The 17,151-nt window shown below is 46.2% G+C and overlaps 1 protein-coding gene across 1 annotated transcript; it reads right to left on the reverse strand.

Moving 5' to 3' along the window:
- Window positions 1-468: 468 nt before the first annotated feature.
- Window positions 469-7,290, reverse strand: LOC119380588 (uncharacterized). The gene is made up of 3 exons (XM_037648992.2): window positions 7,218-7,290; window positions 2,219-2,569; window positions 469-1,742 (listed from the first exon to the last, which is right to left on the reverse strand). The coding sequence occupies exons 1-3, from the start codon at window positions 7,227-7,229 to the stop codon at window positions 504-506; spliced, it is 1,602 nt and encodes a 533-aa protein (XP_037504920.1). The 5' UTR covers window positions 7,230-7,290; the 3' UTR covers window positions 469-503.
- Between the last annotated feature and the right edge of the window lie 9,861 nt (window positions 7,291-17,151).

A 17,151-nucleotide genomic window follows, 5' to 3' on the forward strand; every position in this document is an offset into this window, starting at 1 on the left:
GGCTTTCAGTGTCGTCAATCAGCGAATTTTTTTTTTTTAGGTTGCGTTAACAAGCAGCTAATGCTTCCTTGTAGTCAAGGTCCTGAGTAATCGACTAAGCGAAGCTTCGAATAAATTGCACTGTAGGACTTTTTGCTTCGTTTCTGTATCAGCGTACTATTTTATTATTTAGATGAATGGTGCTATCAGACAAAAAATCAGGCAGCCAATATATAACAAGTTTTTGGTGCACCGAAGCTTCAGAGCATTGTGATAACAGAATTTCTTGGACCTAAAACTGGTAACAGAGTAACAGGCATAACGTAGGTGCATAACGTATGCGCGAACACAGATGTGTTCAGGGTGCTTGAGTGGCTAATTGCCCTCCTCTTACGAAGTAGTACGAGTGCAAGGCACACTTTTTATGCTTTGCCGTGTCTTCTCTCTACCACTAAAAAAATGGGTATTCTAATAGTCTCTTACAGTGCGGTCTTGCATTCAAAGCAGAGTTCACGTACTGGTGTCTACCACCAGCCCCCGCCACCTCCGCCTGCAGCCGTTCCACCTCCAGATTGCCAGCCTCCACCAAGGTCAGCACCAGGAGCCTGCCATCCGCCAGCGTTGCCACCGCCCCCACTGCCACCGCCTTGCTGCCATCCACCAGAGGAACCACCCGCCTGCCAGCCAGCACCACTATTATCGCTGACAGCAGCGGGCCAGCCTGCACCTCCTCCGCCTAGTGTTGCTCGCCACACCGCACCAGCAGCAGCGCTGGCAACTGCACCGTGGCTGACCGCAGCTGCACCACCGAAGCTGCTCACTGCTCCGTGGCCGCTACCATGGCTGCCATGTCCTCCGTTGGCGGAGGCGCCGTCGGTGCGGATGACAATTATGCTTTCGGGAGCGCCACCGCCAGCAGCACCGCGATGGCCACCGCTGCCATGACCACTTCCGTGAGCGCCTGTGCTTCCTCCGTGGCCGCCATGTCCTCCTCCGTGGCCACCAGACGCACCGCCGCCATGACCACTGGCACCACCGTGTCCGCTGCCATGGCCACCACCATGGCCCCCACCATGAGCACTGCCGCCAGATGCACTGCTCAGAGTCTTAATAATGTACACGTGCTTCGTTACACCGCCCGCTGCTCCACCACCGGCCTTGCCACCATGACCGCCTCCACCGCCGGCTTGCCATCCACCACTTGCACCACTGGACCATCCACCCGAGCCGCCATGGTTGCCTCCACCACTGGGCCATCCGCCAGATCCGGCACCGCCACCGCCGCTGGACCAACCGCTTGAGCCACCTCCGGACTGCCAGCCCGAGCCTCCTGCACCGCCACCGGCTTGCCATCCAGAGCCACCAGAGCCACCGCCGGCTTGCCATCCAGAGCCGCCAGATCCACCGCCTGCTTTCCATCCAGCGCCACCAGATCCGCCACCGGCTTGCCAGCCAGAGCTGCCAGAACCTCCACCGGCTTGCCAACCAGAGCCACCTGAGCCACCGCCGGCTTGCCAGCCAGAGCCGCCAGTACCGCCAGATCCGCCGCCGGCTTGCCATCCTCCATGGCCGCCTCCGCTGCCGGACTTTCCACCGGTTCCGTGTCCAGCAGCACCGGTTGTTGTGACGGTGCGGATTATATAAATATGCTTGACTCCGTCGCCACCGCTGCTGCCATGGCCACCTAAGTGGAAAGGTTTTTTTTTTTGACTGCATACTTTCCCGCTCTTGGGCAACATTATTGAGAGTTGGACGATGTGTAGCTAAAAATTACATTGTGGCAAAAATGGAACAGAACAGCATGCCCATTGATATTCCGATGAATGCACTGTTGCAAAAAAACGCGAAAGCACTTATTGACAGAAGTTTTATCGTGCCACTCTGCCATGGAGCTCCTACTACCCCGATTAACCAGCAACACGTGGTCATCTTGTGTATGGCCGCTATCCAGTGAAGTTTGTCAAGTCGTCTGTGTCAAAAGTCATATTACTTCTGTTAAAAAAGTTGAGATAGTGCTTGTTACTTGAACATACTCAAATTTGTGCAAAGAAACAACAGAAAGAAGAGAATGAGATAGTACACAAACGGTAGGCCTGCGGTGTTGGCATACTTGATCCAGTCTACACATGTCATTGTTATTCCATACAATTCTAACTAGATTATTGTACGGGTTGTGGGGCATGTATGAAAATTAATAGTAATGTCTTCACGTGCACGTAAATTGCAAGCGGCGTCTTACCACTGCCTCCGGCGGCCCAAGGCCACCACCCTGCCAGCCACCAGCTCCGGCACCACCTTGTGGCTGCCAGCCGCCACCTCCGCCACCCTGTGGCTGCCATCCACCGCCTCCGGCACCACCGGAGCTGCCACCTCCGCCAGAAGCTTGCCAGCCACTGCCGCCCGCTCCAGCATCACCCCCCTGGGGTTGCCACCCGCCACCGGACGAGCCTCCCTTGCCACCGCCGCCGGCCTCTGGCTGCCATCCCGAGCCCCCTCCACCAGAGTCACCAGCAGCATCACCACCGCTGGGCCCACCGTAGCCTCCAAGGCTACCAGCAACCGTGAGCCCAATCAGGGATGCAATCCATATCTGTAAGCATGGAGAAAGGGAGAAAGGAAGATCATGCGCTGAAACACGATCTAGAAATTGGAATACCTCGTTATTTTAGTTAAAGTGATAGGTTACTTAGGCTCAACCTCAGCTTAGAGGTGACTGTATACCTAATAAAATTAGCGTGATCACTTCTGAGCTTGCAGCTTTAGAAAAATAGAAAATTAGCAGGAGCAGCAGGGTTCTTTAGGTATGGTTTCTAATTTAATTTATTCCAGTCTGACTTAAACCGGTTTGCACTTCCAGATTTCTTTCATGTAGCATCGTTGTCTTGTACGAGTATTTATTGAATTATAGCCATAATAAACTAAAGGACACTTGTGAATATTCAATAAAACTTAGGAATCTGCGCCTTGTTTTTCATGGCCTTGCATCAACGCGCTGATAGGCGTGCGCAGCTTTTTTCTGGGGTTTTACATGCCAAAACCACGATATGATTATGAGGCACGCCGTAGTGGGGGACTGCGGAATATTTTTAACCATCTGCGGTTCTTTAGCCTGCACCTAAATCTAGACACACTGGTGTTCTTTGCATTTTGCCGCCACCGAAATCCGGCCGCCGTGGCGAGGAAGCGAACCCGCGCCCTCGAGCTTAGCAGCGTGATACCTTACGTGCTAAGCTATCATGGCGGGTGCGTGCGCAGTGTCACCGCAGCGCATCGCCCGCCCCTCTTGCTTTGCTTTTAACAGCGGAGCTGCTGAGCCTAGTCAAAATTAGATGAGGCTAGTTAATTCAAAGTAAGTATAGCCAAACCTAATTAAGCCTAGATAAGCCTAATATCCCTAATTAAGGCGAGCTAATTTAAATTTATTTAAGACGTGCCTAATTAGGCCTAGCGCAGTTTGCCTTTGCTATGTTAAGCCAAGTTTAGCTTATATGGGCCAGTTGAGCCAGAGTAAGTATTACCGAAACTAATTACGCATAGTGTCGTCGAATTAAGCAGAGCATAGTTAAGTCGAAATGAACCAGTACCTGAATAAGCCCAAATAATCAAAGTCGAATCCCAATAAGGTTAGTGAAGCAATGTTCAAGGTGATACAAATTACTACTGTCAAAATTGAGTCTACTAAACTTGAATTACGATTAGTTAAGCTTAAGAAGTTTTAAATAACACTACGGCTAATTGATGCTGATTGAGCTGTGTATGAGTGAGCCAATCCCAACCGGGATACCTCAGATGCATGTGGCTCAATTACGTTGATTAAGCCTAATTAAACAAATTAGGTCTACTTGAGCCTGACATTGGTTTTTGATCGAATGACTGAGACTCAATCAATTCCGATGGTTGCCGAACGATAACCAAATGATACTAATCGACAGTCAATCGATACTCATCCATAATCGATTGGTATCGATTCAAGCCTTCGTAAATTCTCAGAGAAACCTACACGTACTAGGATAATCATAGTTCAGTTTGATTAAGCTCTTCCAATCAATCGATACAGAATCGATGGCGACTCAATACTGATCGATATCCAATTGATATGTCGCAGAATGTCGGAGAAGAGCCGAGCCGTGACCTTCTTTCATTCCAGAGGAGCGTGTTCGAGTCAGAAAAAGCATTGACTGCCTAGGAAACCACCAGATCCGCTGTGATTCAGCGTTGCGCCACTTAGTGCAAGATGACCACTTTTTTTCCAATCCGAAAGAAAACAATCTTCACAGTGGATGCAGGAATGAAAATGAAGCGATGACGTGAGGCTAACAAACTTCCTGACTTTGGACCCCGGCTTTCCGGGAGTAAAGGTAGGGAAGTAGACAGTTCTTGAATGCAACCTCAGAGGTCCTCGGCCGCCATTATCGTCAAAAACTTGCGTATGCATAACCCTGCACATTTTGAACAATGACGGGACAGGGTCGACTGAGTCAACATATGGGGCAGACTTGGCGCTCCCCTGAAACTATAAAGGAGGCGAACCCTCATGAGCCCCCCCCCCCCCCCCAAATGTGTTGAAGCTGAAAAGGATGCCACTATGCCTTTTTCTGTTTTTAGCTTCTTGAGCAAGCAGTCTAGGATAGCACAATACAACGATTTATATATCTTGTCTGGTAACACTATGGTTCATAGCACAGAAGCTTAGAAGAGGAGTCGCCACACAGCCCTGTGGACAGCAAAGGTTAAACACGTGATTACGAACACAGATACAAAAAAAAAAGAACAAGTGGTGGACGGCTATGAAATTTGGCAAACTACATTGCGGTTGACGGCACAGCAATTAGTAGACATTCCTGGAAATTGTTGTTTATTTGAGCCTCTTAATCTATTTCTATCGCTTAAAGTTTTCAGCACTTAATAAATATTACCGACCATGAGGTGAGCATTTTTACAGATTTTTGAGAGAAGTTACTGGAGAGTCTAATCTTCATTCGTTAAGGCTATAAGTTATTGCTTTAGCGTAATACCTGCAGACCATATATAGTATGTGGCTCATCAACATACCACAATAACTGGGTTCCTGGGTCGTAGTGTACGCATTGTTTAAAGTTCTTTTTTTTTCTACCCATCCATAAAGGGAGACTGTTTGCAACGCTTCTAGAAAGATATTCCGCTTTAAACAGCTTGGTTTACTATAGTAAACGCTGAAATCTACAACACACAAAGCGTCTAGTCTGTTGCCGGATCAGCAGGTTACGATTCTGACCTGGATAAGGTGAACTCTGACATCGATTCTGCGCATCTTCTCTGCGATGGTGTCTCATTGATGGCCTACTGTTTGATGGTCTTTCGGGATCCCATCACTCGAGCCACCGAGCGGGTCGTACATCATTAGGGAGAATAGCACCGACAACCCCGCACAACCGCTCCTACCTCTGTACATTCTTTGCAATACAGGGCCCACAAAAATGACGTATCATACGCGTAAGGTGCTTTCATTGTTCGCTGTGTCAAGACGAGTGCCGCTCCTCAAAGCGCTCAGTAAGTAGTTCATCCGTTCCTTGCTTTATTCGTCATATATTTCAATTATAGCTTTCAGCCAATATCCAAAACGCTTATCCGTGTTACAGATCTCATCTTCTCCAAACATAAATTCTGGACTTATGCTGAGTAATCGAAACTTTGCTGGTTTGCTTTTTTTCATCTTATTGTGCTGTTCATCTGTACAGGCAGATATGTTTTGAATGGCAGTCATGAATGTAAAAAAATATTAGTATCTATGGGACATCACCTCTACTTATCAGCATATTACTTTCAAAAGGTGCCTTGCTACAAAAAATGTGAACATTTTAGCGCCAAGAAGCTGTCATGGCATTTCTTTCCATTTCAGCCCGCGTCTAAGAACTTGGTTATCAACAACGACAGCCCCAAGTGCGCGAATGTACGCAGACTTGGAGGATAAATTACTTTGCGAATTTTCAGAAACAGGGGCTTTTTTAAAAGTAATTGAGAAATAAGTTTGTTCAAGTTCTCCCATGTTTTCTGCCGGATGTTATCGTTCAAGCCAGCGAAGGCTAACAAAGAAACACTCACAAACTCTACGTATAGCTTCAACTCCCAACGCACTAGCTTGAAACCATGCTGCGGCACCCCTTTTGACCAAAACCAGCAACATGTACTATAGTCCCTCTGTCAGTTTAGTTTGGTTAGTTTTTTTATGGGAACCATAGTTAGGTGTTAACATTGTGGATCACGCTGGCCAAGTCGCAACCGCTTTTGACTTTAGTAGTAGCTGTCAGCGAAGACGAAAATGTAATTTAACCCTGACGAGCGGTTTTGGATAGCAGTGACATGAACGTCACTTATGTGATATACTGTAGTATACTATACTATACTATACTATACTATACTATACTATACTATACTATACTATACTATACTATACTATACTATACTATACTATATATAGCTTGCGTGATTGAGTGCTCGAGGGCACTTGAGGGCTCTCACTAAGTTCTCACCTCTCATATTGGCACATTTCGAAGCTGGCTTATCTTTTTGTGAAAGCACTGCTCGCAGCGCGCCGCAAAGGGTCAGGCTTCGCGTCGCACTGGGAACAATGAGCCAGTTTGGCTTTATAGTAGCTTGGAGCGGCTAAATTACTTGAAGGTGGCAGTCGAGCTGAACTCAAAGAGATAATTCAATAGGCTCAGCCGTTGCGTGAGGTTAAACCGACTTGTGCTTCGACAACACAGAAGACAAATGCACAAACAAAACCTCATGTGCTCCACTTCGTTCCTGCTGAGATTAAGGTTGTTCCTTAATTCATCTGTAATCAATGTTTCTGCAAGTAGCCAAAGACAGCTCCCGGTCATAAAATGTAATGCTTCCTTGTTTCTGCTACCCCGTCATGTCCCTGTAAATGCTTGAAGGAAATCTGTACACGGATTATTTTACACAGTGGGCAAGCGTTCTTCACGGTAGAAGAGAGAGGGGAAAACGAGAAGCACCTGTTGAAAAGCAAGAAATCAGAGCATATGCGCTGGGGCCCTCGCGAGACCTGCCAGCAGATAAATTATGGGGTTGGGCATGGTGTTCCTTAACGATCGTTTTTTTCGATAGGAGCTTAGCCGGGCGGCCTCTATAAGCGCAGGGCCACGCCGCCCATGGGCCCCGTGGTTCCCCAGCTCTACAGCTCGAGGGCCCCACACCAGGCTCGTACAAGTCTGTTCACGTGCGCAGCCACTTACCAACGACTTCATGGCTGCTCGAGATCCGTGAGCTGTGCGCGCAGGAGCGAGCTTCTTCGCGTTCCTTGTACACGGCTCTCTCGACTGAACGTTGTCCTGGTCCAGGGGGGTCCCGTACTTTTATACGAGTGGCCCGGAGGAGGGACAAACAGTGCACCTTAGTGGAGCCCCTGTGCTCCGCGAAACTCTCACACCTGCGCTTCATTTCTGCTTTCCACGCTTTCAAGATAATAATAAAAGACAGCGCGGGACTGGTCGGAAGGAAAGGAAAGCGGCAGGAAGGAAGAGAAAACGAAGAGAAAGTGGCACGCTCCAGAAGCGCTGTCGTCCGCTGCCTTGTACTCAGTAGGCGCGAGGGGCCTAGCTAAAAGGTGAAGTCCTCCGAGGGGTCACACACTCGCAACAAGTGTCAAGCTGCAGTTCGATCGAAAGAGAAACGGGCGAGCGGAAGAGCCATGGGCGTCCCTTGCGGCCAGGGGAGGTGCGCGCGGGCGGTGAGGGCATCCTTCAAGATAGCAACGGGCGGACGGACCGCCGCCGCGTGCGCCGCCGCGTCGTGCAGGCAAAACACAGCCGCTTCCTTTGTTGCGCACTCCGGCGATGCTCCGCGACTTCCTCTGCTTAGCTCTTCGTACTCCGCAAGACGCAGCGCCTAAGGCGGCTCGATTTCAACGCATTCACTTTGAATGCCCTTTTCACTTCTAAATCACTCTCTCTGTTCTGAAGAGTCATGTCCTGAGCCAAAGGCGCCTCACAATGGGCTCATGAGAGCGGGGACATAAGCGCGGTGCGAATATCGCAGCCTCTTCGTTTGTATGGCGTTCCCTTTCTCCTCTCCCCTCACGATTTTTTATTCAAATGCGTGTGTAATCCAGTGCTAGGGCATGTTCTTTTTCTGTTTTTTTTTTTTTTCAGATTCTGTCCAAGTTCAGGTTCGAGCCTAAATTCCGGCGTCCTCTTTTATTCCTTTATTTCGAGTATCTTATTCTTCAGTGGGTGGTCGAAGAAAGCGCCGTGACAATGAGCGAAAGTTCAAGTATGCTCGTTTGAATATTATTGTTAATCATGGACACTTTCGATGTATCAAGAAGTTGCCGATCAAAAAAAAAAAAATCAAGAACACTATATAGCCTCCCAACGCTTTGGCGGTGCAATAAAAGTCGTAAGGTGAGAATAATGTTTTAATTCAACGATAAGCTGGCTCCAGTATTGGGTGCAATAAAGGTGATGATCACTTTTATAATCCGTGTGCCGTCGTAGCGCAGTTTAGGTATGAACCTAACTCTGTATATGGCGCTTTTTAAAGCACTTTAAAGAGACTAGTACAAGTCTTTAAAGATTCTCATATTCTTCGAAAGTTCTTACAATGACGCGGCGAAATATTGAATAATTAATTTATTTTATTTTTTCCGTTTCATGCTTTACATTAGGGTTATTTCGCGTAACTGAGTTACCATTATTAATGTCATATAAGTGCTGTTTACTTCAAGGAGTACTGCTTGCCTAAAAAGAGTAATCACTTGCACATAAGGAATGGCGTCCTGTTTATAGTCCAATATTGCCGATTCTTAACGATGCAACTGTAAAATCGAACGGAACATTTCTGACGAATGCAGGGGTGCAAAATGTCGAACCAACTGACACACACGGAAGTGCTGTTGCTAGATGATGTTGGTTAATTGGCGTCGTAAGTTTCATCACTCATGCTCTTCTTGTTACACTTCGGCCTCATCAAGCACGTAGAGCCGTGTATCGAATGTCTACCAATTTTACTCCTCAACTCGGTTCTTTGACAGGACGCCGACATCACTAATTGATTGTTATGCCAACGCTGCGCACCGTCTTAGCGAGACACAAAAGATGTTTTGACAAAAAATATCAGTATGTGAGCTCTCATGGCTTCGAAACTTTTTTATCAAATACATATGTGTCTCTGTGAACCGTCTAGTATTGCAGGTTTTTATGCACGGGCGACAATCATCACCGTCATGTATTGTCGGCGTACGACATAGCACGTTATAAAGTTGATATACAGTGTTTTAATTACTTGTGCATCTACGAGCACACAGGTCACAGAAGAAAATAGAACTTAACGAGATTCACTCTGTGTTCACCGAGAGTCACTGTGACCTTGTCCTACTGAACTCACTTGGACTCAGGCAAGCGCACTCAGTCATAGAATCACGGCTCTCTCAGAGATCAGAATTGCGACTTCATAAATGACCCAAAACGAGAATCGCCATCACACGTTAAAACATTTTCTCATTTAAAGAGAGTACCGCTTGCCCAAGAAGCTGTTTCACTTCAACTGTTGGAAAGAGTAAAATCAATTTAACCATTGTGTCGCACATATAATTCGCGACATTGCCGGTCACTGACAAACCGATTTTACGAACCAAAATCTTTTTAAATAACCCACTATCAGCAGAATGCGTTCGCGTTCTGTGAAGTGCTAGATATCCATATATACAACTGCGTGCGAGCGAGTGAGTGACAAAAGTGCGGAGAGCTGGGCTTGTTGGTTGTACATGATTAGAAAAACAGCGCAAAACCACAGGACACACAGGAAGGGGACGCACAGTGAATGAGCGCGCGAGAGGCAACAAGTAGATGTAGCATGTGCTGGCTGTTAGGTGCAGCTTCTAAGAATTGCATGCTGCTTCGAATATTCTTTTCTATGCTGTGGGTTGAACGTCTTCTGCAGCACTAAATGAACTAATTAGGTTACTAAATACCACAGACCACTGAGTAAAATCTGGCCATAATCGCTTTACGCCTGTCCTCTCTACGATTTCCTCCTTTGCAATGCACTGCAATTGTGGATTGAGTCAGATTTACTGGGAAACCTAGACGCCACCACGCATGAAAACTGGACGACTACAAAATAGCTGGTATCAACAGCAGCGACTAAAACATCCTGGTGCACCTTCTCACACACGATCCCATTTTATTGGATGACACACAGACTAAATTCCCACAGAGTTCGACTTTCAAGGACATTTGCACCTACGGCCACTTGGATTCAATATGGCTCAATCTCACCCGGCCTTTCGCATGCGGCTTTGCATCTAAATACTCGTCGACGTTGAATTTTTCCTTTACGAAGATTTGTTGTGCAAACTATTAACCTCGGTTTTGCGTTCTTTATATAGTAACCACTTGAGAGTGAATTTACTCGTTTACAAATGTAAACGTCATGCACGTCATCTTAAAGTTCCGAAATTATTTCACTCAGCGGTAACCTTAACATCTGGGGTTTAACGTCCCAAAACCACGATTTGATTATGAGAGACGCCGTAGTGGAGGGCTCCGGAAATTTCGACCACCTGGGGTTCTTTAACGTGCACCTAAATCTAAGCACACGGGCAGCCGCCGCGGCCGGCGGCTGCCCGTGTGCTTAGATTTAGGTGCACACCGAAAATGCACACCGAAAATGCAGCCGCCGCGGCCGGGATTCGATCTCGCGACCTTCGGGTCAGCAGTCGAGCGCCATAACCACTAGACCACCATGGCGGGGCCAGCGGTAACCTTGGTGAAAGACCTGATTACATCGGAGCTAAAGTGTTTGTTCGCAGAAGTAACAGGAATGATTCATTTATGCATATTTTGAAGCATATTAAACACGCATATTTTAAAACGGAGACTTCTGTAAATATTATTTCAATGTTGATGAGCATAACTAGCATCAACTAGTAATATCACAAGTGTCAGTTTTGTGCCTGCTTTAAATATTATTTTAATGTCGATGACCATAACTAGCATCAACTAGTAATATCATACGTGTCAGTTTTGTGCCTGCTTTTTTAGGGGTTAGTTATACAGTGCTCGTGTAAATGTTGTAATGGCCGACAGCCGGAAAGAAGTGCTACCATAGGAATGCATTGTCATTCTGCCCTAGGAACAGCTGTTATGCCGCGTGCGGATGGTGTGTTGAGTAGCAGAAAAGAGAAGTCATCACCATATCACCATATGTGGAAAAGTGTGTTAGCAACGCATGTGAAAAAAAGCCCGATGTTTTTATGGCTCAAAGTCAAATACGTAACAGAAGGGCGAACAGCAGTCAACATTTTTATTTCGGATAAAAAGCATTGGTCGCCAAAGGTTGCCTGGTATCTTGAACTTGTTTCGAATTAGTATCAAGTGACATCAGTCTTCTTCAATGGAAGCTGAAGCACTTTAACAATAAAATGATTATGGTGTGTGTAATAGCAGTTTCGTCCCTGCTGAATTCGAAAACTGACGTGAGAGTTCTGAAGAGTGAGCGCAAATCGCATTTTTTCTCAAAAAAACAGCGGCTGCAGCCGCATGGTTTCTTGAGATGCTGAGCGAATGCGGTGCCGTCATCTTCGGTATTGCCCGTCGTCGAAAATAATGTCGCTGCTTGTTAACCACGAAGTTTTACCGAATTCCAAAACCCCTTCAGCTTAACTTTAAACTAAGGGAATGGAAATGTGGAAGGAATCATAGTCGGTCAGGCAGAGAGAGAGAGAGATAATAAAACGAGAGAAAGGCAGGGAGGTTAACCAGAATTGTAGCATCCGGTTTGCTACCCTACACTAAGGGGAGGGGGAAAGGGAAAGAAAGAAGGAAAGGACAGCGGAGAGAAGAGCAGGCGCGCGATAAAAAAAAGATATAAACAAAAGGAAGCTGTAGATCGGCAGTACTAAAGCCTATTCAATAGGCCACTGGCACGCAAAAAGTTCAGTACGGCCTTAAATGATTTTCGCTGTGCAGACAGTTCGGGTCAGCATTCCAGCACTGACTGTCAGTCAGGCAGCCCCGCCACGGTGGTCTAGTGATTATGACGCTCGACTGCTGACCTGAAGGTCGCGGGATCGAATCGCGGCCGCGGAGGCCGCATTTTCGATGGAGGCGAAAATGTTTGAGGCCCGTGTACCTAGAATTAGGTGCACGTTAAAGAACCCCAGGTGGTCGAAATTTCCGGAGCCCTCCACTACGGCGTCTTCCATAATCATATCGTAGTTTTGGGGCGTTAAACCCCATATATTATTATTATTATTATTATTATTATTATTATTATTATTATTATAGTCGTCAGGCAGGTATGCGATGGCAATGACATCGGTAGAAGAATCACCCGCTTATTTCAGAGAAATACTTGCTTGGTAAGATACGCCCAGTGACAAATCTTCCCATCAGATTTGTTTCGCAAACTAGCAATTTCAACCATGCCAGACAGAGGTTGACGCTTGTATTTTATTTATGTTGGAGGCGCAGTGTAAACCAAACCTAGGTGCTACGACTGCTTCATCGGTGTGAGAACATGTCGGATATAAATGGCTGCAGAAACGGCAAGCTCTGACGGCTTGCCTTTGGTTGCATTTTTTTAGTCCAGGAAGTCGTCCATCACAGCTGCCCGTATAGTATGTATTACACGCTTTTGATCGGTTATGCGTCGTTATCTCATCAGTGAGAACGACCTCCCGCAGCCAGGAAGCACTGTCGCATTTGTTGACATCCGACCCCCGCGAACCTTCCCGCCGCCTTCAACCCGCTCGTGCACGCTTCGTGAGTGTGTGCCATCCTTCTTCCCTATCGGAGCACGACGACAAGTCATGTATGTACGCTGACACTTTCCTTTAAAGAAGCTCGAGGCGTGTGGCACGCGTATCCGTCTTCTTCGGTCCCTTTCCCTCACCTTGCACCTTGCACGTCTCGGGAGTCGTCAAGTGGAACGTGCGACCCTCCTGTGGATTCCAGTGGTGACGGTCCACACGACGACAGAAACATTGTGCGTGGTCACTAGTTGCGGTTTTGACAGGCAGTGTAACAAACTGTGGTTTATGTAACTACCTTAAGTTAAAGAAAAGAAGTGGAAATTTTAAGGGCCCGTTTTTCTGTTATACACAATATTCATGAGCACTAACAGACAATAATGCGAAGGCATTATTGTCTGTTAGTGTTCATGAATAGCTTAAGTTAAAGAAACACGAAAACCTTTGAAGGTTCTAGAATAAATTTGGCAGAAACGTGTTTGACGTTGGGCTTCCCGTAAATTTTTTAGCGCCACGCGTAATCATGTGAGTGAGAAAATTTGACATCGAACCATTTTCTTTTTCCAGATCTTATGAGTGCATCGATCCTATGCATTTAGACAGTATATCCCTACGTGCTTCTGGTGCCTGCTTTGGTGTTTTTGTTACAATGTCTTCGATAATGTTAATATTGCATTAAAGACAGAACGTGATAATGTTAATATTGCATTAAAGACAGAACGGAGTGTTGACGTCCTTTATTTGTGTAGCCTGTGTCAGAAATACGGAACAGTGTAATTTACATACGTGCCGCGAAAAGCTTCTCCTACACTGCGTGTGGCTACTACTTTATACAAGTAAGAGTATTGCTTCCTCTGTTATGTGCTTTGAATTTTAATTGTTTTTATGTCTAAGCATTAGCAGCCTCATTTAGTACGGAAAGCGTTGTCTGCACATAGATTGCCTGTCTTCGCCAGCAGACAAGGAGTATAGAACTAAATGAATAGCAGGTAAAGAAGTATGTGATTATGACATGATATCATATGACACTAGCAGATCAGCAATTATAAGTAGTTGTAGTTCTTGTTTATTAGTAACCGAGGAGAATTAATTATTTTAACCAAAATAATTGAAAGCTGCTAGCTAAATTAGTGATTGGAATTTATTGTTTTAGGTAATTGACAATGTTGTAAATCGCTAAGGAAAAGAATTGGAGGCTTTGGATCTAATGTTTGAAATAAGAACGTAGAGGGGACGGTGAATGCACTGGGGATCTCAAGTTCCTAGTCATCCAAATCTCCGACACTTACGAACAAAAAACCTAAATATATGTCAGTCAAATCAAACATAACGCAGCCAAAAAAAAATTCTGCACTGTAATCGCGGTCATGGAGGCCGCATTTCTGGTTACTTTGTTGATTGACATGCACTTTCCTTTCACCCTGGCGAAACTGCTTTACTTGAAATATGGTCTCATTAGAAGCTAAGCAGGCATCGACCGCAGTGCACGCACTCTAGATCAGATAATACTTAACGTCGAAGTTGCACTTATCTATGCTTTGAATGAAGTGTGAATCAAGAAATTGGTATAGCATTTCATGGCACAGCATGCCCGCTGGAGGAAAATAGGCAAATTGCAAAATAACTGTCACTTGGCCACATCTCGGAAGTTCCTTCGTCTAAATTATAAAAGATGCACGACGCATACGGCAACAGCACATTTTTCCCCGTCATCTTTGCAAAATATACAGAGGACAGTGCCTTTTAGTTTATTTTATATAAGTATATGTATTGTCGGGCGTGTTTAACCATGCTATGGCTCTTTTATAAAAGCTCTATTTAAGCACGACACCTGCTGTAATGAAGTACAGTTCCTATATCAACGACTTCGCGATACCAGATTTTTATTGTGTATTTGTAGCACAAGCAGTGGCGTCGCTGTGATAATATTCTTTTTTTTTTCTTTTGGTCAAGCTATTAGTAGACATTGAACGTGCAATTGATTTAATAATTATTTAAAGATTAAAATGGTAATAGCACTTCTAACATAACCTCCGCGCTAAATATATGCCCAAGGATACACAAGGACAAGAACTTCGCCCGTAACGCAACAAAATCACGCGCGTGGAGGCAACTCACCCGAAAACCCGGAAAATAGTGAGATTTTCTGAAAACTGGGCTTGATATTAGTTGTACGATTCGGCCTACATACGCTTCTCGAGTGCGCAGTATACGCAAGTTTCTCGCACCCTGTAATCGTCTTTGCACTGCTGCTTGCGCTCCCGTTTTGCCACATAGCACTGCGACTAAATCAGGCAGGTTCTATTTATTCTCATCCTTGTCAATCGGTTACTCGCGCACCTTGTGTTCGTGTAATGCTTCTGTTCGTAACGCTGCAGGTAAACAAGGAAGTGATGAAACATACTTGTGCTTTTACTTTCAAAAACTTCCTCAGCGGTGCGTCTTTAGTGCAGGGCCAGAAAGTCTTTGTGTCCGCACCAGACCTCCGCAACAAGCGGCCGTGGATCCACTTCCTCTAGCATAGCAACGCAACAGCTGGCAGTGATTGCTGAGGCGACCTTTCGGGTCGTCGGGCCTTTCTTCCTCACCAGGGCAAATGTTCGTCGGCGCTCTCACCATAGCTGACAGAGGCGAGCATTTGCATTGAGGTCCGAGCGATTATTCGGCGGAAGCAGCATAATATCATGGGTAACATGTTATTCAACCTTTTGGCTCAGTAAGGACAATAATAGCTTCATTGCTCAACGCCTCAAACCGTCAACTTGGGTGTAAAAGCGAGGGTGATGCTCCAGATTCGTTTTTAACCGCAATGGGGTGTTTTGTGTACTTTACTTTTCTATTATTTTATCCATGCAATGAGTCAAATGCACACACTGGGAGGACGGCTTCGCTGACGATGCAGCAAAAAAGGAGATAGAGCGCGCGCCCGCGCCAGTTTGTGTGTGTGTGTGTGTGTATGTGTGTGTGTGTGTGTGTGTGTGTGTGTGTGTGTGTGTGTGTGTGTGTGTGTGTGTGTGTGTGTGTGTGTGTGTGTGTGTGTGTGTGTGTGTGTGTGTGTGTGTGTGTGTGTTTGTGCGTGCGTGCGTGCGTGCGCGCGCGCGTGCGTGTGCGTCTGTCTGTGTTACTCCCACATACATCAAATGCATCCTGTTTCGAGCAGCAGAAACGCGTATTCTCCAAGCTACCATGGCTGGCATGCACGTTGAGTAAAAGTAAAATAGATGCCCTTAGAGTATGTAAATGAATTAGTGCGAAGAACATTCTCTTGGTAAGGCAGCCATTGTATGCGATTTTTTTACGGCAGGTGTAATACCTAGGGGCGGGGGGACCAACTGGAATTGTCACAGAAAAGCTTCACACTGCCATGAAAATGAGAGAAAAGGCCAATTCTGCACTCTTCAACTCTTAGAATGAGAGGCACATATTAGGAGCCTTATAAAATGCGAAGAATTTCTTAGCGAACCAAAGGCACTTTGAGCGTTTCTGTCTGTCTATCTAGCCGCCTAGGTCTGGGAGCTCTCGTGGTCCCCTCCTTAACTTGGTATAGACCAAAATTTACATAGGAGGGCATGAGTATATGACGACCATGGCTGTCTGGTCATGCCATGAATAATGTGGAAATCCTTTCGTGTATGTCATGAAACTTTTTCCTGCAGTCACGTTCGGCACATACCCGTATACCACGGGCCGCGGTATATGGGTATGCGTCAAAGCTGATTGACAGCTTATATCTACCCAGAAACGGCGAGTACAGACATTGGTAATTTAAACGCGTGAGCGTTAAAAAATCCGGCATCGGCAGCGTTGGCCCGACGAATGCAAAGAATAAAAATCAGGATCCCTTCAGGAATCGAATTCAGGCATTCTGCGTGGCAGTCAAGTATTCTAACACCATGTCTTGCAACTGCTTTGGAGAAAACAGTCCTATGCAGGATTCATGTCGGTGCAACGTCAATTGTGGTTCCAGTGCGGGCAATCTAATTTTATAGCAAGGTAATAAGCATTCCATATGTACTCCTGTAAATCACGCGTCATGTCTGATTAACGTCAACTGTGATTCCAGTGTTGGCTCCGCTTTTATATCAGTCTAATAAACACTACATATGTGCGCCTATGACTCAGCAAGCTATATTCAAACGTTGCTCGATCCCGGAAGAATACGCTAACGAATCTCACCTTAGCGTGCACTTCGCTTCGATAAAATTCACGTCCGTGCTCTAGCGTGAGTGCTGACGCTGTGTGTGTGTGTGTGTGTGTGTGTGTGTGTGTGTGTGTGTGTGTGTGTGTGTGTGTGTGTGTGTGTGTGTGTGTGTGTGTGTGTGTGTGTGTGTGTGTGTGTGTGCGTGTGTGTGTGTGTGCGCGCGCGCGCGCGTGTGTGTGTGTTTGTGTGTGTGTGTGTGTGTGTGTGTGTGTGTGTG

Source organism: Rhipicephalus sanguineus, chromosome 1, assembly GCF_013339695.2.
Source record: "Rhipicephalus sanguineus isolate Rsan-2018 chromosome 1, BIME_Rsan_1.4, whole genome shotgun sequence".
NCBI lineage: Eukaryota > Metazoa > Arthropoda > Arachnida > Ixodida > Ixodidae > Rhipicephalus > Rhipicephalus sanguineus.